This window comes from Medicago truncatula, chromosome 4, assembly GCF_003473485.1.
Source record: "Medicago truncatula cultivar Jemalong A17 chromosome 4, MtrunA17r5.0-ANR, whole genome shotgun sequence".
NCBI lineage: Eukaryota > Viridiplantae > Streptophyta > Magnoliopsida > Fabales > Fabaceae > Medicago > Medicago truncatula.
The window spans coordinates 11,036,065-11,058,112 of NC_053045.1; the positions used below are offsets into that span (position 1 = coordinate 11,036,065).

Below are 22,048 nucleotides of genomic sequence, written 5' to 3' on the forward strand. Positions count from 1 at the left end.
AGAGGGTAATTTGTCTCTCCTTGTATTTAGAGAGAAGTCTTGTAATTGTCTTCCACTTAGTGAAAGTTATCTACTTTTTCCCCGTAGTTTTTTCCCCTTATTTGTTGAGGGGTTTCCGCGTAAAATATTGTGTGTTCAGTTCCTCTTTTCTCGTCTCTTATTTTAGTTGCGTGATAATATTCTGTTACTCTGGTACCTAACACCTAGAGTGATGATTAGGAAAAACACTAAGAAGAATTTAATGCTTGGATGATGGAGGGAAATATTAGGTTAAAATTAGGGTATGATATTGCTTGACCAAACAACCTTTAATAAAAAAGATATACAAGCGGTTTCCGTCGTCGGTAGGAGAAAAATAATATGTTTTATACTATCAAACAAATAAATGAAAGGGAGTCTGCTAGTTTTGTGCACGCATAGATTCACTGGAATGATTGAAATTGAGTTTGGTCCATTCCAAGAGGGTATCAGTAACAAAAGGCAATGAAATAAAGGTGTAGATAGAAGTACTAAAAAGCACATTAACTCATTTTTAACACTTTTATAATTAAAATAGAAAATCTAAAATATTAATAATATATCAAAAGATAATTATTTATTTAATAAATAAATAAAATAGAATAGAATGATATTTACAAGAAATAAAAATGTAATTGGCACACACTTACTACTAATCTAATGGGTACAAAACAACACAACACTTACCGGCACACATATACACAGGGCCGTCCTCGAGAATTCGGAGGCTCGGCTCTGGGAATGAAAAGAGGTCAGTGCTAAAATCAAAATTTATTTTTTTTAAAAAGCAATGTTCTATTTATATTTTTTAAAAGATAAATACAAGGTGCCGTATATATGCGGTACACCCAGAGGTGAAATTGTGAAAATGACTACCGTATACATGAGGAACCTCCACCTAACACCAAAATCAAGAGGAACTAATTATAATAATCCTAAAAGGCTAAAACAAGAGGACAGAAAATGAAACCTGCACAAAACCACCAAAAGTCATACGCGCACAAAGCTAGCAGCACAACAACCAAGCGGTCACAACAACAACAAAAAAATCGCAGCCCTGTTTAAATTAAAAATGAAGTCCGTAAACATAAGAAATAAATAATATAATAAATAATATAAAACGAGTTTAGGCGAATACCTTCAAAACGAGTCTTCATTCACACCAAAACGAGACTTCCTACGCGCATTTACTGAAGCAAATTCATCAATCAACTCTTCTTATTGTATATTTCGCAACATAGGATTCTCAATTGCTATCATTGCTAAGCCATTAAGTCTTTCTTGTAGCATGGTAGACCGCATGTAAGACTTCAACATCTTCAACTTTGAAAAACTTCTTTCTGCGGAGGCAACTGTCACGGAAATAGTCAATAAAATTCTATATGCAACAATTGTATTAGAAAAGTAACTCATGCCTTTCAAAAATCTTAAAATCTGAATAGTTCCCATTTTTTCTTCAGGCAAGATATCTTTTAGTGACCTTAACTCCACATATAGTTCTCTCCCATCAATATCAGATTCCTCGTTATGTTTCAATGCTTGTTCAAATTTACCACAACAAGACTCCAAAGTCGCATTATCCAATGATTTTAACTTGTCAAAGTAAACAAAAAACCAAAAACAGCTTCATATTGTTGGAATTGTTCAAATCTCTTATTATGAGATACAATAGCTTGATCAACAAGGCAAAGAAAGTAATTAACTCTAAAAAATTCTTCTTCAGATTGCTCAACTGACGGGGTATTCAAATCCTCATCAAACTGCATTTTTCTTCGAATTATGCGCCTTTGAGGAAATACCGGGTCAATATTCAATTCAATGGCAACTTCTGTAGCATCATCCAAGGTCTTCTTAAAACCAGTTTTTCTATATTCCTTAAAAAAAGAAATTAATTCTTTTATTTTTGACATAGCAACATCAATAAGCATATCATTTGACTGTAAGAGCTTGCTAACCAAATTAATTGCAGATAATATGTCAAACCATATAATTATAGATACTATAAACTCAAAATCACTAAGTTTATGTGTTGCTAAAGATTTAGCTTCACTTCTTATTTTAGAATCATCATCCTTATTTGACACTTCAAGTAAAGCTTCAATAATATCTGACATTCCCGCTCTTATAGCTTTGACACTTTCTACATGACTCTCCCAACGAGTGGATGACAATGATTTTGGAGTCAACCCTTTTAAATTATCTTTCAAAAAGCCCTTGCCCAGTTGTATCATTCACATTCAAAAATCCTAAAAAAGACTCCTCAATGCTAACAGAATTTGAAGAAACATCTACATATCGTATTATCAAAGACATTTGTTTTTGGTGACTAATATCAGGAGTACAATCAAGTATCACTGAGAAATATTTTGCTTGTTTGATTCTTTCAATGATTTGATTTTTAATTTTAGAAGCAAGCAAAAGTATTAACTCATTTTGGATTCTAGGCCCAAGATAGTGAACATGAAGATTATCAACAGTAACACGTCTAACATGTTCTTGGACACATGGATCAAATTCATTTAACATTTCAATTAAGCCTAAAAAGTTCCCATTGCCATCTTCATCCAATTTGTCTACAGAACCACGGAAGGCCAAATTATGTTTAACAAGGAATTTCACTATTGCAATGATTCTTTTTAAAACACTTTTCCAATGATCCTTTTCTTTCTCAATCAATTTTTGAGTTGTTTTATCAATAATTTGAAAACTATTCATCCTTTGACGCAACTCATACCAATTAGTCATGCTCTTAATGTGTTCCAACCTTGCCTCATGCTCTTTAAGTCTAACAAAAACATGTGACCAATCGCTAAAACCCTCATTTGCTAATTGACCTCTACCAGTCCCTCTTTTAAAAACTTTACAACAAAAACAAAATAATCTATCAAGCTCTTTTGAATAAACAAGCCAATCTCTATCACACTTCTCTCCATTTGATAAAGTTCTAGTATACAAATTAGCCGTAAAGCGTCTAGAAGATTTATCTCTAGAACCCTTCACGATACTTAAATCTCTTATAGGGCCTTTTGTAGCTAACAACTCAATCATTTTAGACTCGACAGAATCCCAATTTCTTGGATCAAATATATCTACACTAATGTGAATGTCATTAACATTATCAACATTTTGATTATCATCTTCATTATCATTCAGATTTTCAACATCAACATCCACAACAACATTATCATCGATAGGAATAACATCAACATGAATGTCATCAATAGGAATAGGCATAGCATCAACATTATCAACGAGAATAGCATCAACAGGAATAACATCAACAGAAATAGTATCAACAGGACTATCATCAATAGGAATTTGTGTTTCTTTTACAATAAATTTATCAAGAGCTCCTGTTTGGGATTCAATTAACTCAGCAATTTTTTTCTTTTTCCTACGCTTCTCAGTGCCAGACTCAAACTTTCGAATCTTAGGCGGCAATCTAGGAGGAGCCAATTTAGGAGGCATAGATGAAGATTAAAAAAAACAAAGAACCAGAAATTGAAATTCTTCACTGTTCTTGAGCAATTCCGCAATGTCGAAGTTGAACCATGTCATTAGACATACAATGTTGAGATTGAACCATAAAATAAAATTAAAACATAATTAGTAATTAGCAACATATATGATATATAAATTCAATTATACACTGAAATTTGAATAATTTTAACAAAAACTCCCAAAACAGTAAATATGCATAAATCAATTATTACTATCAATCTCTATTTTAACAATTTCATCATTCAAATTAATGAAAGAGAGTTTATTTACTTACCAAACAGTGTTGTTTTGAAAAGGGAAAAACTGATTTGGTGAAGAAGGAAGAAGAAGAAGGAAAGCCTGATGATGTGATTATGTGAATCAGTTGATTGATCAGTGAAATCGGTGGAGAGTGATGAGAGCAGAGGAAGAAATCGGTGGTGAGCACTGAGCAGACAGAGGACGCGTTGCTTCTGTTTTGTGATGGAATGGAAAAATAATTTTTTTTATTGGATTTGGAGGATATATAGTGGGTATAAAAAATATTTTTGAGGCCCATCCTTGAGGGAGGCCCAGCTCGTTTGAGCTGTTTGCACCCCCTCAGGGACGCCCCTGCATATACACATAAAAAAAATTCAAATAATAGCAAGTGCTTTATTCATACAAAAATATCAAATTATAATCTAATTAAAAATTAAATAGTGGGGTGTTACAAGCTCTTCCGAAGCTCCAAAGTTGTCTTCCTCTTGAACTGCCACAGTTCTGAACGAGGAATGCTGGTATTTATAATGAGAGTTTCTACCTGAGTTTGAGTTAAAAGTGCGGGCTTTACCCAAAATAAAAGCAGGAAAAAACGCTTGTACCATGTATTTTCATATGCACGGGGCACATGCTTAGTGTGCTCGGCGCATGGGTGTATGGCAAAAGCCATGCCTAGGCACATGGATGCCTATCCCATGTGCTAAGCACATTGGTCATGTGCTAGATGAACGACTCCTCTTCCTGGGCCCAAATTCTCTGATTTTCCGTCGTTTTAGGTCTCCGTCTTTAAATAATTTGCCTAAGGACTTGGGAACAAAATTCATCCCATTTGTAAGTCTTCTGAGGCCTATTGAATCTTCATTTTTCGTTTCCTTGAATCTTCACAATTCTTCAGATGTTCTTGATTTTCCGATTTTCATGATTTCTTCCTGAATTACTTCAATAAACCCCTAAAATTGCTATGTTTTGGAAAAGCTAGAATTACACACTCAAATATAGAAAATATTATAAAAGTTCCGAAATCATAGACAATAGTTCTAATACTCCTCATTTTTGCTGCTGAAACCTAATTAAAATAACTGAAAAACATGCAAAAATATCATGTCATCACCATTCACACTACATATAACATATGGAGAAGAGGGTGTATCACCAATACTACGAGGACTTTGTACATTGGACCTAACAATCTTCTGACAGTCAAATTGGTTTCGCTTTTCGGGCTGCCCAATTTGTTTCATCCATAGGTGTCATCGTTTTGGTTAGGATTGAAATGTGTATAACACCACATCAGTGTGAGGGAGGTTATGTTGCAATTGTTGTCTGATTTTCTTGTGCGCTAATATCTCATTTGCTAGAGGTTATGTTGCGTATGTTTCTCATATATAACCTTAATAATATTTTCTCCTTTTTTGCTTCTCGAGCCACCACTTGCTTTTGTTGAGCTATTCACATTCTTTCCTTTATTAGAGCTATGCAAATATTCTTTATTAACATACATGAATTTCATAATTATAACTCCCCATATCCGTAGTTTGGATTAAAACCAATACTTCATTCTCGCACAAGGAGATGATGATCATAAATTAACCACAACCATCATTTAAGCACAATAGTGGTCATCTTGGTGCATAATCATCAAAAAAGATATCCATGTTTATGGTTTTCAATTTTTTGTTGAGGTATAATTATATCATTATTTTAACACTAATTAAAATTTATGAATTTATTAATTGAAATTTCCGAATACATTCAAGATAATCCAAAAAGATATGCATTGATATAATTTTGGAATAAACACTTTTAATTTATTCGTTCATGTCTCTATTAAATCGAAATTTCTAAATCCATCCATGATAAATGTATTTTTATTCGACACATTATGATATACTAAGAGTGAAATTAGACTCTATATTAAAAAAAGAAGTGAAATTAGACTAGAACTTAACAAAAGAAAAAGTAAGAAATAAATTGGACGAAGTTGGCTCCTTGCAAATTGAAACCATGTTTCAAAACAAAAAAGTGGCTCCTTTGCAATTTGAAAATGAAGACGCGTTGCAACTTAACATCATTGTTGGGTATCAATAACGATTAACGAGTAAGACCAAACATTAGACGGTGAATTTAATTCTATTTCTAGAAAAAAATGAAAATAGCCGGTTATTAAAAAATAAATAAACTCCATCACTCAAAAAGTTATAAAATGGTCTAATAAACACAAACTTAGTAGTTTTTTTTATGTCGGTTCGAACCACAAACTTTATATATATATTATTCTTATGAGTTGAGCTAAATTCACAAAGACACACAAACTTAATTTTTTTTTTTGAGGGAACACACAAACTTAATAGCTACAAAGATAATATGCAACGTCAGAGTTTGAAATGAAAACTTCTTATTTCTCTATATTTAAATGTATCGATCTCAGTCATTAAACTATATGAAAAAAAAACAAAAAAATGAAAACTCAATTTAGTATTTTACAATTTTTTTCTGTCCAATTTAATCCTCGACAAACAATAAATCTAAATTAGTCCCCCGACAAATAAATCACTTTAACATAAATGAGAGAAAATTTCCTCCTCCATATAAAACATGTTATTAATGTGAATTTTTTTCATAAGATTAAATTGACACAAGAGAAAATTGTGAGAGAATAAATTGAATGTTTATTAAAATTACAATTGATCATCAACGAATAAATTAAACTCAAAACATAAATAAACTAAGAGTGAACAATTATCAATTATTAATTAATCATCAAAACAAAGCTGAAGAAACAAAATTAGATTCATCCAAAATAAAAATGACAAGACACAGTACTGAACTGAGACAAACGTTTCAAAAACGCTGAAAGCTCTCATAGAGATAGAAAGAGAGAGAACGAAGAAGCATAGAAATAGAGAGAGAAAGAGGTTACTTTTTTGAATTTTCCAAATCATCACAATATTCAAATCACTAGTTAGAACACAAGTCCACCATTTCTTAAAATTTTTAGAGCGAGAAACAAAACTAGAGAGAGAAACTCAGAGATCTGGTTTCTGTTTCAGATCGTACCTTTCTGGTTTAGGGTTTCCGTTTCGATCGATCCCTATTTCAACGCTTTCTCTCTCTATAACCGTTTTTCGATCCATCGATTCGATTTTCTGATCTTCCATGGCGGCGATCGAAGAGTTATCGGAGCTCGCTGATTCCATGCGTCAAGCTTCGGCGCTTCTCGCTGATGAAGATATCGACGAAACTTCGAATAATTCTAGAAGACCTTCCACTTTTCTCAACGTCGTCGCTCTCGGCAACGTCGTAAGCCTCCACAATCGATTTTGTTCAATTTTTGCGGTTTTGATTTTGTTTTTGATTTGAATATCGATTTTGATTTTGATTTGGATTTGGTAGGGTTCTGGTAAATCAGCGGTGTTGAACAGTTTAATTGGACATCCAGTTTTGGTAAGTTAGGATTTGAGATTCTACGATCTCAATTTTGAAATTGAAGTGAAATTGAATGTGGAAGTGTGAAAAGTGACAGTGAAACTTTGATTTCTACAGCCTACTGGTGAAAATGGAGCTACGAGAGCTCCAATTGTGATTGATCTGCAACGAGACACGTCGTTGAGTAGCAAATCGATTATATTGCAGATTGATAATAAGAATCAGCAAGTTTCAGCAAGTTAGTTAATCTGATCTGTGCATTTTCACTGATTTTTTTTGTTATGGATTCGGTTAATAGTGTGTGTATTTATGTGATTTGTTTTGTTTTTGTGCAGGTGCTTTAAGACATTCCTTGCAGGATAGGTTGAGCAAGGCTTCCTCGGCCAAAGCTCGAGATCAGATAAAATTGAAGTTACGCACAAGTACAGGTCTGTATATGAATGAGTGATAATTGATCTCCGAAGCACCTAACATCTATGATTGAAGGCGTGTCTTTCACGGCACCTACACATGTGATTACATTCAATTTTGTCATTTTTTTTAAATTACTACCGGTGTCTTGTCTGGTGTTGGTCCTTCATAGTAATTGATTTCGTTACTATATTGTCTTTGATTTATACGATTAGTCAATTAGTTTAGATCTAATAGAACAAAACAGATTTGGGAAAGTAATAAATTTTTGGATCGCTACTTTTTTGTTGTTTCTTGAAAATACAGCAGTCATCCGATAAAATTGGAGTGTGCTTCTGAAAAATAGTTAGTCTTGAAATTTTTGTAGCTCTCAAAAAACCATTTTGTATGTGCTGTGTGTAACTTGTATATTATGAGGCTAGATCATATATGATAGTTCCCTGTATTAGAACTCTTTAAGAGTGTTCTTCTATATAGATATTGAATCATTTCATTGGATAGACAGATCTAGTAATGTTTGTGGATTGCGGTACTAGATTTTTTTTTTGTGCTAACATAATTTTCAATCTTGTCCTCCCAGCACCACCTCTCATGTTGGTTGATTTACCTGGGTTGGATCAGCGCATCATGGACGAATCAACAGTAAGTGTTGTCCTTCATTTACTTATCCTATATTTTATTCCCTAATTTTTTGATGTTATATTTCCTTTTGCCTTTGTATAGGTTAGTGAATATGCGGAGCATAATGATGCCATTTTGGTAGTTATTGTACCAGCAGCTCAAGCACCTGAAATTGCTTCCTCTCGGGCCCTTAGATTGGCAAAGGAATACGACGGAGAAGGTAATTCACATTTTTCTTGTTATTAATGCTTTTATGTATAACATGTGAGCATTTTATCTGGAGGATTTGCTTGGTTCTTTTCTCCCTTAGTTGTCATTATGAATTAATTAACTAAAAAGGTAAAAACAAATTTGCATAGGTACAAGAATTGTTGGTGTTATTAGTAAAATTGATCAAGCTGCATCAGACCAAAAAGCAATAGCTGCAGTTCAAGCACTTCTACTGAATAAGGGTCCTACAAAAGCACAAGATATCCCCTGGGTTGCATTAATCGGTCAATCAGTTTCAATAGCTACGGCACAGTCTGGATCTTCTGGTTCTGAAAATTCTTTAGAAACTGCATGGAGAGCAGAGAGTGAAAGCCTCAAGTCCATACTGACAGGAGCCCCTCCAAGTAAGCTTGGAAGGATAGCTTTGGTGGATGCTCTGGCACAGCAGATTCAAAATCGCATGAAGCTGCGGGTGCCTAACCTTCTTTCTGGGTAATTTTCATGCTGCGCAATAGAACTTTTCGATTTCCAGTATTATTATTTTACTTGGTTCTTGTTTATTGTGGATACCCAAGAACTTGGCGATGAATCAACGGTTCTTTTTCTTGAATTTTATTTAAGTCTAATATTTTTGTTTATATGTTGAAGATTTGTGTGATATAAACAATTGTTTACTGTTGACAATCTGGTTGCTTTAAAAAGAAAAAATGATTTGTTTGTTTTATTTTTGTTTTAGCAGCCTCTTGGTTAATGTGCACTTTTTTATACATCGCTCATTTGATCATCTGGTGTGCATTTCATCATTTTTTATTTTTTTTACCTCAGATATTTTTTGTTATTTTTTAGAAGATTTGATCATAACTGTTGGAACTCAGAAGTCCATAGGGATTTTAAGCAAGTATTGATAATGCCAAAATAAAGTATAAAGTAGTTATGTACATTCACAAACAATACTTTAGTGATTGTTTTATAGAAAGTGGATTTTATGAATCTTTACTGATATATTGTTCAGGCTACAAGGGAAGTCTCAAGTAGTTCAGGATGAATTGGCAAGGCTTGGTGAGTCATTGGTCACCACTTCAGAGGGTACTCGTGCTATAGCCTTGGAACTTTGCCGTGAGTTTGAAGATAAGTTCCTACAGCACCTTACCTCAGGCGAGGTATGTTGTCTCAATCTTATACTTTAATTTAATTTGAATTAATTTTGATATCATTTATTGGTCGGAGTGCCATTTCTTACTTCCTTGTATTGTGTCATTATAATAGCTTCTTTTTTTGGATATATATCCTCGCGTTTGTAGGGTTGCTATTCATTAAAAAAACATTTTTGAATTTAATTTTGAGAAGTTAAAAGTATTAGAGGCTTTGGTAATGAGAAGGAGCTTATTTGAATTTGAATAGCTTACATTTAAAATATTCATAATTCTTGTTCTGATGCTCTGGTTAAATGTAGCATAGAAAGGCAAAAAAAACTTTTCAATCACTGCAACCACCCAACTTAAAGTCAAATTCCATATTTCATGTATAACTCAAGTTAGATTTTAACAGTTTAAGCTAAAGTATTACAAGTACAGCGTAACAATTCCATATAGTCAAATACAAAGTGCCAAGAAGGACAACGTTAAATCAAACTTAAAACTGAAATTTTACGAGGAGAAGTCCCATAACATCCAAAGCTAGTCATAATTAGTCGCATACATCATACCTATCATAAGGTGCGGCTACCCCACTACCTCAGCCCCACTATAACCCTGCACTGAAGCCATTTTTCAATGTCAGAACAAAGACAGCACATAGATGTGAACTGCCAACCGATGCGCTGATAGGAGAGAGGGTCAACAGTGATGGAACTTCTGAAATGGGAGGTTGAGGGTTCAGAGACAGTCGATTCAGATGGCTTTCTTATTTAGGGCACAAAAATCAACCAATAATGTGGGTTAGTGGACCTGGGTCATGAAATCTGACCCTGAAATTAGCTTCTTCAAGACCACTCGAGGTCGCATAAATTTTTTTATCTTACTTTTTGACCCCACTACATACCCACCAGATTTTTATACATGCCATCTGACTCACTCAAGGGTAGCAAGATTTTAATATTGTGAACTAGTACAAACACAGCTCTTAACAAACAACAAATACTAAACATAGAAAATAATCCAATGAACTAGTATAAACCCCGTCCTTTAAACAATTACTAAAAAAGATAATTCAAAATATAGCTCACAGATGAACAATGGAAGAATCTACGAGGAAAAGTCTTATTTATGAATAATTGATTTACTGACTTATTCTGAAATTTCAGCATTTAGTGGCGAATTGGTTTTCACATTATGCTAAAGATAGTTGATTTTATGTTTATTGCTCGAGCCTCTTTTTTCCTCCCCTGAATTACAATAATTTTAAATGGCAGGGAACTGGTTGGAAAATTGTTGCCTGCTTTGAGGGGAGATTTCCTGATAGAATGAAGCAATTACCGTTAGATAGGCATTTTGATATCAACAATGTAAAGAGGGTAAGTTTTGATCCTACTGATTTGCGGATAGCATTGTACACTGGCTTGTTGGATTTTTTGTGGTTTTGTTACACTTGGTGACCATTTTGTCTATTAACAGATTGTGTTAGAAGCCGATGGTTATCAGCCATATCTCATTTCACCTGAAAAGGGATTAAGATCACTAATCAAAGGAGTTCTAGAGCTTGCAAAAGAGCCATCACGTCTTTGTGTTGATGAGGTATTTTTGTTTTGTATATAGAATGAGTTCGAATCATATTTAACTTTCTTTACTCAGGTTTCAATTGTTTTTAGCTTCTTTCTGATGCCTTTGTAGTCTTCACATTAATGTATCTGGATCTAATATCCATGTTCTTTGTCCTGATTCCTGATCCTTCCCTTTGGCTGTATTCATTCTACCTATTTAAAATATTGTATAAATGTTAGTCTCACACATGTTGGACTGTGATATAGCAGAATACGACACATGCCATAAGGGGAATGGGTGGGAAATGGGAATTGATTAAGGAATTGAAGGGAGTTTAAGAGGGGGCATAACAGTCTTGGAGAGCTATGTAAGAATTGACAATTGGTTTGGGTGGTTTGGGATTGAGTAGAGAAGCTGTTTCTTTCTCAGAGTTGGCTTTATCTTTCAATGTGCTGTCCTTGATCACCCTCTTCCAATCAGCACAGCTCCATCCCGTTGCCTTTTTCCCCATTTAGCAGTTTAGTCCATTGACGGAGGGTATCTCCACAGCTTGTAAGAAGTTGTGTCCTCTAGTTACCTTCCATTTCGGTAGAGAAATCGTGGACTTGGGTACTTCACATAGGATCTCGAGTTACTTTGAGATTCTTCTGAAAGCATCATATATGTGAATAAATGATTCTAATTTAGTCGACCACATTGTAAAGAAAGTTGATAGGTTCTTATTACTGAAGTATATAAACAGTCAAGAGGGGTTATATGCAAAAAGATATAGAGTTACAGACCGAGGCAGGGAAGACAAAATAGGAGATAATGGGATTGCTCATTTAGTTAAATCTGGATCATGACTGAAGTATGGTAATGAATAGTGGGGAGGTTGGAATTTAATTGGGGAGACATGAGAATATAAGAGGTAAGGATAATAGTGATTGACAGGTATTAACTGGGAGAAAAGGGGGTTTGGGGTTAATGGATTTGTCTAACTTCCGTTCCGATCTCTATACTTAACTTCCATTTTCTGCTAGTTAAAAGGACTTTTGTGCATGCTAAGTAGGACATAAAGTAGAATGAGATTATCTTGAAATGTCTTGCAGTTTACTTATAGCATGCAGTTAATGTTAAGTAGGACTTCCGACCTCTACACTTAACTTTCTAATCAAATGTCTTACAGTTTACTTGTAGCATGCAGTTAATGTTGTAAATCAATCATTTTATGCAATTTTCCTTGTTTGTTCGATCTATTTCTCTTGTTGCGGATGAAGATTCTTATTTCCTTATGCTATAGGTACATCGGGTCCTGATGGATATTGTATCGGCCGCTGCCAATGCTACACCTGGTTTAGGAAGATACCCACCTTTCAAGAGAGAGGTATGGTACTATGTTGCTGATTTCCAGTTTCTACTGTCTAGCTAAATCAGTATGCAATATTAGTCTATGCTTTAATTGCTTATGTTCTTTAGTTTTTTTTCTTCTGAAGTATATTACTGGCTGGAAAGTTAACTTTGTCTCTCTTTCAATTAACACTGTTTACAATGTTTCAAGATTGTGGCCCTTGCTACTACTGCACTAGAAGGGTTTAAGAATGAATCAAAGAAAATGGTGGTTGCACTAGTTGATATGGAGCGTTCTTTTGTGCCACCCCAACACTTCATTCGCTTGGTACAAAGGAGGTAATTTGAACTTGTTAGTTTTCTAGTGTGAATATTCATTTGTCACAAAAAATCAGTTCCTATCGAAGAGACATATAAGTAGAGAGCAAATCATCTTGACCAAATAGGAAAGGATCTCGATCCATTCTTTATTCCGTGCAGTGCAGTGCAGTTTGTTTCGGATTTTCATTGACCTTCACTTTTAGATGCGTTTTTTTTTTTTTTTTGAAAATTTGTTTAAAAATCATTTTTTCATATTTTATAACATGAATATTCCCTTTATTTCTGTTAGGGTAGGGCTTCATTACTGAATCAAAGCAATAAGCCAAAAGGGCACCTAAATAATAGAATGCAATATTGCTTTAATCAGAAGAGACCACTACAAGGGTCCAGAGCCATGACTCCTATAGTGAAGAGTCCTCTGTGACACAATCCAAAATAAGTTCACCCCAGCTAACAAAATGTTAATGGCATACCAACCCCCATGACCACTTCCCTCGTAACACAATGTTTGCAACATAATCCGCTACAGTCCCTAGGGTATTGCCAACTGGTTTAAGAGTACCAATCCGCGGTACTTTGACAAACCGGTTCATGCAAAATCGCTGGCTATTCACAGCAAAATATGTACTAGACAGAAAAAACCATATCAGGCTAATTAAGTTGAGCAAAAAGTCAGCTCAGAAGTTAATAACTGCAGTGGGTATTGGCAAGTGCTGAACACTTCTTAAAAGCATACATCACTTCTTAAAGCGTGCAATCACTGGTCCCCACAAGTACATCAAAGTTTGTTGCACACTCAATCCTTGAATCTACACTTCATGTTTATAGTCAAATGGCCTCCATTTTTTGATCCATTACTATATAATAACCAAGCTATATTTGGAGCTGAGCTTTTCTGATAAATTTGCCAATTTGAAGATTGTTTTGCAAAATTAAAACTCCCTTGCAGAAAATCTTTTACTAATTTCTAATACTCCCTCCGTCCCTGAATAAGTGACCTATTTGTAAAAAAAAATTTGTCCCAAAATACTTGACCTTCTCAAATTTTAAAGCAAAATTTGACAATTTTACCTCTTATAATTGCTTGTATGGTCTCCATGTAAAAAAAGCGTGTCAGTTACTGCTCCATTGAGTGCCAAGCATGCTTAAGTTACTACTTCACGTAGCTAATCCAATACTCCACAGGAACAACCAATAGAAGAGTATCACATAATTAAGCATTGTCTAGCATGGAAAATTAGCCAATAACGTGAACTGCAAAACGGCTGAGGAAATAGACAGTCACACAACATACGAAATAAATACTCATCCCATCCGAACAACTTTCCAAAAAATACTCATCCCACAAAATAATAATAAGGGCAATTCAGTAAAAATATCACTCTTTCTTTTATCTTTACACTTATCTTAATCTGTGTGAAATGGTCAAGTAGGTCACTTATTCAGGGACGGAGGGAGTATATAGTATTATGTGTTTCTTTGTTGTGTGTAGTTAAAAGGACCAGATTAGCACACTTTTACCAAGCTATGGAATATTTGTCGGAATACTGTCAAGCTGTATTTATTTGCTTTGACATGCTCATTAAGAATAATTGTTTGAGTGTAATTATTAACCATCAAATTTTGAGTCCATGCTTATACAAACAACTTTCTAGGTATCTCCCAGTTGTATATTTGCGAGGCTTTAATTTGATCTGATGACAATATTAATTACTTTAGGATGGAAAGGCAACGCCGGGAAGATGAGTTGAAGGGTCGGTCTACGAAAAAAGGACATGATGCAGAGCAATCTATACTTAACCGGGTAGGTGTTGTCTTCCTGTAACAGAAAAATTCAGTCGATGAAATATATTATGTTTGTTTGTATAATGTCTACTATCGGTTTAATTTTTTTCCCCTTGTATCTTCTTTTTAGTTATTTGTATTTAATCTGCATTTTGTTAACTGCTTTTAGGCCACAAGTCCCCAAACTGGTGGAAGCATGAAATCACTAAAGGATGATAAGGATAAGGATAAGGAAAAGGACAAGTCAGGTCAGGCAGAGAAAGAAGGGCAAGAAGGCTCTGGTTTAAAGTCTGCGGGTCCTGAAGGAGAAATTACAGCAGGTTTGTCCTGTGCAGTATGCTAGCACAACTTATTAGTCGATGTTTCATGCATTCTAATTTAGTGCTCTATATAGTTGTTTTGTGTTGGAAATCTTTCTAAAATTTTACATAATGAAATGCTAGAATTGATTTATGAAGGATGTTATAGCGTCTTTTGATCCATGTAGCATAACCTATCTGGTGGGGAAGGCTTTAGTTATTGTTGTCTCCCTGAAATATAAGGAAAATAATTGTCTCATTTGTGAATATGAATAGCTTTTTTGTTTGGGTAGTAGTTTTGTGGAAGTGATGAATTTTATTTGTTAGGAAAATGCTAGATATCAAGAATGATTTTATAAGAAAGATTCAAGAATGACATGGCACAATAATCACCTTTAGATTTCAGTCTCATTTATTAATCTTTCATAAAAAAAAAAAAACATAACACCCACCACCCCATGATTTCCGGCCAGGCTGAGATTTTATTGGCTAACATTAATTTCAGGACTATTTCTTGATAAAATCTAAGGGTGATTATTCTGCCATGTCATTCTTGAAATTTTCTTGATAAAATCTTTCTTGATATATAGCATTGCTCTTTATAATTTAGAATGGTGTAACTTGATTGAAGACATAACTACTCAATAGAAATTTTGTTTTCTCAATCATGCATCTGAATGGTTAAGTTATTGTTCAGATTAACTTATTTTACTTTCTGAAAAGTTTATACTCAAATGCTTTGTTTGCATTAAAAAATTAAATCTAAAAATGCAATAATTCACGATGCACAAACCTTTTGATTGCAATTCTTCAACTTGTGATAAGTGCAATATAAAATACTGTATTAAATTAAACAAGATTTACTTGAGAGAAAAACTCAGCAAGATTGATCACACACATGTAGAATGTACTTTCTACACTCTTTATCAAGATGGAGCATAGAAATCATTTCACCAAGTTTGTTACAAATGAATTCGTTTTGAGGGGCCGATTATATATTTTAACGATATATACAAACTGGTCTTTGAAATTGAGAAAATCAGTAGAAATATCCAAGAGAACTTTTCTACATAATGTGGCAGTCAGTTTTAATTGCCTAGTCTGCTCTCGAACTGTATGAGCTCACAAATTGATCAGGCATCAGCATATGTTGTTTTTACTCCTATTATTAAGAGGGTAACCAGATACTCTTCCAACTATCCCACCAGTGTTTCCTCATAACCCCCCGCCCCGCACGACTTTGAGTACTTTTGAATGGTTCAGAGTTGTTCCAATTAATATCTTCGTGTTATTTATATATTTTGGTAGGACATTATTATGTTTCCTTGTTTAATTTTTTTCCCCCTCCCTTTCTGACTTTGTTATTGTTATAAAGTTCGTTGAAAACCGTATTCGTAGGGGATTCCCAGGCAGTCTGCTATATGGATTTTAGTGTTTTATTTGAATAGCGGGACACATTCTTTGTAGGATCTTAGCTCTGGGGGTTGATGTTTATGGTTTTGCTGAACCAATATTGCAAACCTTCTATTTATCGCTTGCCTTGTATTTGACAGCATTTCCTAGTTTCCATTGCAGTATTGTAGTAATGTTTGGAAGTTAGAATTAGCCAGAGTATATATCTCAATTATTAATGATGTAAATATGTTCCTTACTACTTGCAGGATTTTTGTTGAAGAAAAGTGCAAAAACTAATGGTTGGAGCAGGCGATGGTTTGTGCTTAATGGAAAAACGGGAAAGGTTGGTAACTTTCGGGGTTTAATAAGGACACGGATCTTTGTATAATGAGATTAATGCGAAGAACTAACTCCTATCTATATGGATTAAGACATCGTAGGATAATCCGAATATACCTCAAATATACTTCATAGATTTGACAAATAATATGGTTTTGCTTGTTAATGCTTGCCAATTGAGAATAATAATAGAACACTCAAATATTACAACCTAATTTTTTCTTTCAAAAGCACATTAAATTTGTAGATGTTTGGAAAATATGGGTAATTGTAATTGCTGTTCTTTCCGATTGTTGAACATATTTTTGAACCTATGTTGCATCTTTGTTATGTGGATATGCTTTTAATATGATTTGCTATATTTAGTATTGACTTTGACCTTTCACTTCACAGCTTGGGTATACGAAAAAACAAGAGGACAGGCATTTTCGTGGTGTTATTACATTAGAGGTATGGAGGATTCTCATTACTCGTGTATGCTCGTTTATGAAAACATTTTGCTGTGGCTTTTGAACTTTTAATCGCATATCTCGTGTGATCAGAATTAGCGAGTTAAGGATCTGGTTTGTGTGAGAGTTGAGGTCATTGTATTATTTAGATACGGAGCAATCTATAATTCTGTTTTGAAGTTAAAATGTAAAGTTAACTTCTTTTCTTTAAGAAAATGCTTATATAATCTAATTGTTAAATCACTTCGGTGTTCTATTTGAATTTGGATGTTTTACATTGCAAATTTGTTATTGTTCCTTCACATTTCTCATTGTTACTGGTGTACGAACTCAACTTTAAAGCTCATATTATATTTTGTTTTCTTTTTGCTAATTAAACATTCATTTGTAGTTCACTGGCTTGGGTTTTTATAATGTCAATGATTTAGAAATATATATGAATACCCACAGCAGTCTTTGATATACATACAATTTAAATTATTATGCAGGAATGTAACATTGAAGAGGTTCCAGATGAAAGTGATCCTCCACCAAAAAGCTCTAAGGACAAGAAGTCTAACGGACCGGACTCTAGCAAAGTCAGCCTTGTTTTTAAAATTACTAGTAGAGTCCCGTATAAAACTGTTTTGAAAGGTAAGTTCTTCTTTTGGAAGCTATGAATAGTAAACCATTTTTTACTTCTTAGAAATTCCTGAAAACATTTTATGTACAATATCTTTCTCTCGCAGCACACAGTGCTGTTGTTTTGAAGGCCGAGAGTGCAACTGATAAGACTGAATGGATTAGTAAGATAAGTAGTGTTATACAAGCAAAGGGAGGACAAATAAGGCTTTCATCTGAGGGTGGCTCAGCGATGAGGCATAGCCTCTCTGATGGTTCCTTGGTGAGTTGCTGGCTTAAAACCATTGGTCATGCATATTATTATTATTATTATTATTTTAATGGTGGGTGTTGTTGGGCTTATATAAGTATAATTTAAAGTTATTCCTCCGAACAAACCTCGATTAATACAAACCACAATAAATTAATCAGTGATAGAGATTAATGTCATGAGAAATACTTCAATGTATTCTTTTTTGTCACACTTTCCGTAAAGGTGGAATTTATTATTTTTATGCATGTAAATGTCAAGGATGTTGTCATATATTGATGGTGATTGCTCTAACTCATCTGTTGGCAGTAGATCTGTCTAATTTTTAAGGTCCATTCCTGAAGTTTCTTATGTGAATGTATTGAATACATTATGGGAATTGCGAAAAAAGAGATAATTAATATAAAATAAATAATTGATAACTGGTAATGTTGAATTTGTGGTTATCCACTGGCAGTATTTTATTTTCTTGTCCTATCTCAGGATACAATGGCTCGAAGACCTGCTGATCCCGAGGAAGAACTCCGATGGATGTCCCAGGAAGTCCGTGGCTATGTTGAAGCAGTTTTAAACAGTTTAGCTGCTAATGTGCCAAAGGTAAGCTTCAGTTTTTAACATATTAGATGTTATATAGATTATTTTTTGTTTTGACAATGTTAATTTTTAATGCAATTACTGGTTGTATGGTTGGCAGGCAGTTGTCCTTTGCCAAGTTGAAAAAGCTAAGGAAGACATGCTGAATCAATTATATAGCTCTGTCAGGTTCAGAAATCTGTTTACACATTTGCATTTGTTTTCGTTCTCTGTACATAAGATTTTTTTCCTTGCCATTTGTCAGTTGTTCCTGAGTTTTTCAGATGAATGTGAATTGTTTATTAAAAAGATTCTGAAAATGTTTGATTTGTCTTGTTTGATTAACCTCTTTTGGGGAAATCATCTACATATAAATTGTTGTTACCTCTCAATTTCAATTTTTAATCTTGACTATATAAGTATTTACTGTTAAGTTCTGTTGTATGGTCGACATTTACCCTTTCATCATAGCACACATTCATAGGCCATACCCGTTCTATAAAGAATATTTCTGTTTTCTACAAGTTGAATTTGCACCAATATGTGAGACGAGAAATTGCTTCGGTTGTTTTTAACATTTTTATATCTTCCATTATTAGTGGTCAAAGCACGGCTAAGATTGAGGAGCTGCTTCTAGAAGATCAAAATGTAAAGCGCAGGAGAGAGCGTTATCAGAAACAATCCTCGCTTCTCTCCAAACTGACACGCCAGCTGAGTATACATGACAACCGTGCAGCTGCTGCCTCTAATTGGTCAAATGGGAGTGCAGGTGTGTGTAAACTACTTTTTGTACTCATTTACAGATTCACTGGATGATTCAATTATCAGCATTCTTTTAATTTATGAGGGTATTTCTTTTTTAGGTCCCCAAAATTATCTTCCTTGATTAATGATAGTAATCTAGAATCATGATACTGTTTTCTCATTGTATTCTGACATTTTTCTGGAGAACAATTTTACCCTGACATGCACAGATAATAGTATACGAATGTTTTAGAATTCAATCTTTTCTATTTTGATTAGCTTAGCAAACACCAATTGCACTTTGTAACTATCTATTATCTTAATTTGCAAGCAATGAATCTGAATTTCTCTTGGGTAGTATTTTCTTAAATTTATGGCGGCTAAAGTGCACTTTTCCCCCTCTTAAGTTTCAAAAAGTTGCAATTTTAGCCCCCTATGTACAAAAACCACAATTTTACCCCCCTAAGATTTAGCCCCTTTGCATCTTTGGTCCTTTTGGCTAATTTTAACCAGTCAATGCCTACGTGGCACGCCACGTGTGTAATTATTGAATTACAAAAAGCATATAATCATTTTTAAAATTAAATAAATGAAAAATGAAATTAAAAAAATAAAAAATCAGAAAAAAAAAATAAAATCTAAATCTAAACAAAGTAAAGGAAATCAAAATGGAATGGCAACTAAACAAAAAACCCATAAAAGAATTTTTTCCTTCCTTCCTTCATTCCTCTTCAACATCATCTTCATACAACTTCATAAAAAACTCAAAAACACATCATCAACAACACATACTCATGTAAAACAATTTATAAAGAGATAGTAGATTGCTAAAACTCACTTATAGTAGATTGCAAGTTTTGGATTCAGCCACCCCCTTGAAAGGAGTCCTAATCTGGCTACAACAAACTATAAAGAGAAACTTAATCAAACAAACTAAAGCCCATGTCATCGTCACTTTCTTCCTTGGCTTCCTCCTTCTTTTCAACGGCGGCAGGTTCAGCTGCTGCTGTGGCTCCACCTACAGAAGCAGGTGCAGATACGGCAACGACGACACCACCAACAGCGCCGGATTTCAAAATGAGATCATCAACGTTCTTGCTCTGTGCAAACTTAGCGAATAGGCCTGGCCAGTAAGATTCAACGGTGACATTAGCAGCCTTCAACAAAGTGCCGATCTTCTCCGCGGTGATTGGGATTCCATCGTCGTGGAGGATCAAGGTGGCGTAAATGCAGCCCAATTCTCCGGAACTCATTTTGTGAATTGTGATTGTTCTGCCACTCAAACTAGGGTTTACGAATTCCACAAAGAAAAGATATTCACGTGGGGAAAAGAAGAAAAGAAAGAATTGAGAGAAAATTAATAGACAATTGACAAGAAGAACAACACAAGTGGGGGAATTGAGAGAATTGGATTGAATTTGATTTAAGAAAGAAAAAATTCTGGTTTTTTTTTAAGAAGAACAACACCTTCACGTGCCATTCCTTTTCTTTCCTTGAATTTTATTTTTAATTTTTTTTAATTTTTTAATTTAAAAAATGATTATATGGTTTTTTTTTTTAATTCAATAATTACACACGTGGCATGCCACGTAGGCATTGACTGGTCAAAATTGGCCAAAAGGACCAAAGATGCAAAGGGGCTATATCTTAGAGGGCCAAAATTGTAGTTTTTGTACATAGGGGGCTAAAATCGCAACTTTTTGAAACTTAGGGGAGGGGAAGTGCACTTTAGCCTAAATTTATTCTGCAATGATTTATGCTTCTCCGATTAGTATTAGTTTTCCGTTTTGTTTTATCTGTTTTTTCTTCTTCTTGTACTTTGTGTACTTAGATTACATGCTTGTTTTGCAGAGAGTAGCCCAAGAAGCAGTGGACCAGGTGATGACTGGAGAACTGCCTTTGATGCAGCTAGCAATGGCTCTGTTAGCCGTAGTGGTTCGAGATCTGGATCAAATGGTCATAGTCGACATAATAGTGATCCCGCACAAAATGGTGATTTGAACTCTGGCCCCAACTCTGGCAGCCGTCGTACTCCTAACCGATTACCCCCTGCTCCACCAGGTTCTTCGGGTTACAAATATTAACAAATGGCCGACATTTCATGTTTTGTTACATTTTTGGAGCCTGCGATTGCTCCTGCCCCATTTCATACCTTTGAGGATAAGGTCTCGTCGCAATTCTTTGTTACTGCCAGGATATTTAGGTGATGAAAAAGGTTTGTGTATATAGAAGAAGACTAGTTTGTTAGTATATATATGTTTTCTGGGCTTGTCCCATTTTCCGGAAGTATGGTATCAAGTTCGACTTGAAAAGATTGATCATGTTTTTCTATTCAATATTCTTTTTACTTTCATACCTTTTAATGTTTCTTTTGGGATTTTGTACTCAATTTTTGATGCTGCTGATGTAATTGCTTTATAATGATTGGATAGCACACCATTTCTGATGGGTTTATAAGACTAACAATTGAAGTATTTTAATAATGAGTATGTGTTGTATCTGTTGCCTCCTTCTGTAGAATATTTTTTTTAATGCCTAGTATTATTTTTCAACTTCTGATTATGCCATCCTGTGTGTTTTTGGATGAAACGTATGTATTTTGCTTTACAAGGATTAATTTGTAAAGCATTTTTGACGAGTTTACAAGACCAACAATTTGAATATGTTAGTGGAGATATTTTTCTCTTCGTTGACTGCTTTCTGTTGAGTACTTTAACTTCATTACTGTTTTGACTGATTTAATTTTGTCAAAAATGTTTGTTTTTCTAGTGATTTGATGTTAATGTTGAAATTATTAAGATTTTACTATGTTAAACT

General features: G+C 34.2%; 4 protein-coding genes across 4 annotated transcripts; 1 reads left to right on the plus strand and 3 right to left on the minus strand.

The window, feature by feature from the left end:
* Positions 1-1,607: 1,607 nt before the first annotated feature.
* On the minus strand, positions 1,608-2,132 carry LOC120579879 (uncharacterized). The gene has a single exon (XM_039832613.1). The coding sequence runs from the start codon at positions 2,130-2,132 to the stop codon at positions 1,608-1,610; it is 525 nt and encodes a 174-aa protein (XP_039688547.1).
* Positions 2,133-2,214: 82 nt separating this feature from the next.
* On the minus strand, positions 2,215-3,486 carry LOC120579880 (zinc finger MYM-type protein 1-like). The gene has a single exon (XM_039832614.1). The coding sequence runs from the start codon at positions 3,484-3,486 to the stop codon at positions 2,215-2,217; it is 1,272 nt and encodes a 423-aa protein (XP_039688548.1).
* Positions 3,487-6,576: 3,090 nt separating this feature from the next.
* Positions 6,577-21,738, plus strand: LOC11420883 (dynamin-2B). Its single transcript, XM_003605327.4, has 22 exons — positions 6,577-7,059; positions 7,153-7,203; positions 7,303-7,423; positions 7,521-7,613; positions 8,177-8,238; positions 8,320-8,437; positions 8,577-8,919; positions 9,440-9,587; positions 10,838-10,939; positions 11,040-11,159; positions 12,409-12,492; positions 12,667-12,794; positions 14,496-14,580; positions 14,731-14,881; positions 16,522-16,598; positions 16,988-17,044; positions 17,532-17,676; positions 17,772-17,926; positions 18,398-18,511; positions 18,609-18,676; positions 19,087-19,256; positions 21,083-21,738. Exons 1-22 carry the CDS (start codon positions 6,916-6,918, stop codon positions 21,313-21,315), a joined length of 2,769 nt encoding a protein of 922 aa, XP_003605375.1. The 5' UTR covers positions 6,577-6,915; the 3' UTR covers positions 21,316-21,738.
* On the minus strand, positions 20,126-20,521 carry LOC112421367 (60S acidic ribosomal protein P1). Its single transcript, XM_024782908.2, has one exon. The coding sequence runs from the start codon at positions 20,482-20,484 to the stop codon at positions 20,152-20,154; it is 333 nt and encodes a 110-aa protein (XP_024638676.1). The 5' UTR covers positions 20,485-20,521; the 3' UTR covers positions 20,126-20,151.
* Positions 21,739-22,048: the final 310 nt, after the last annotated feature.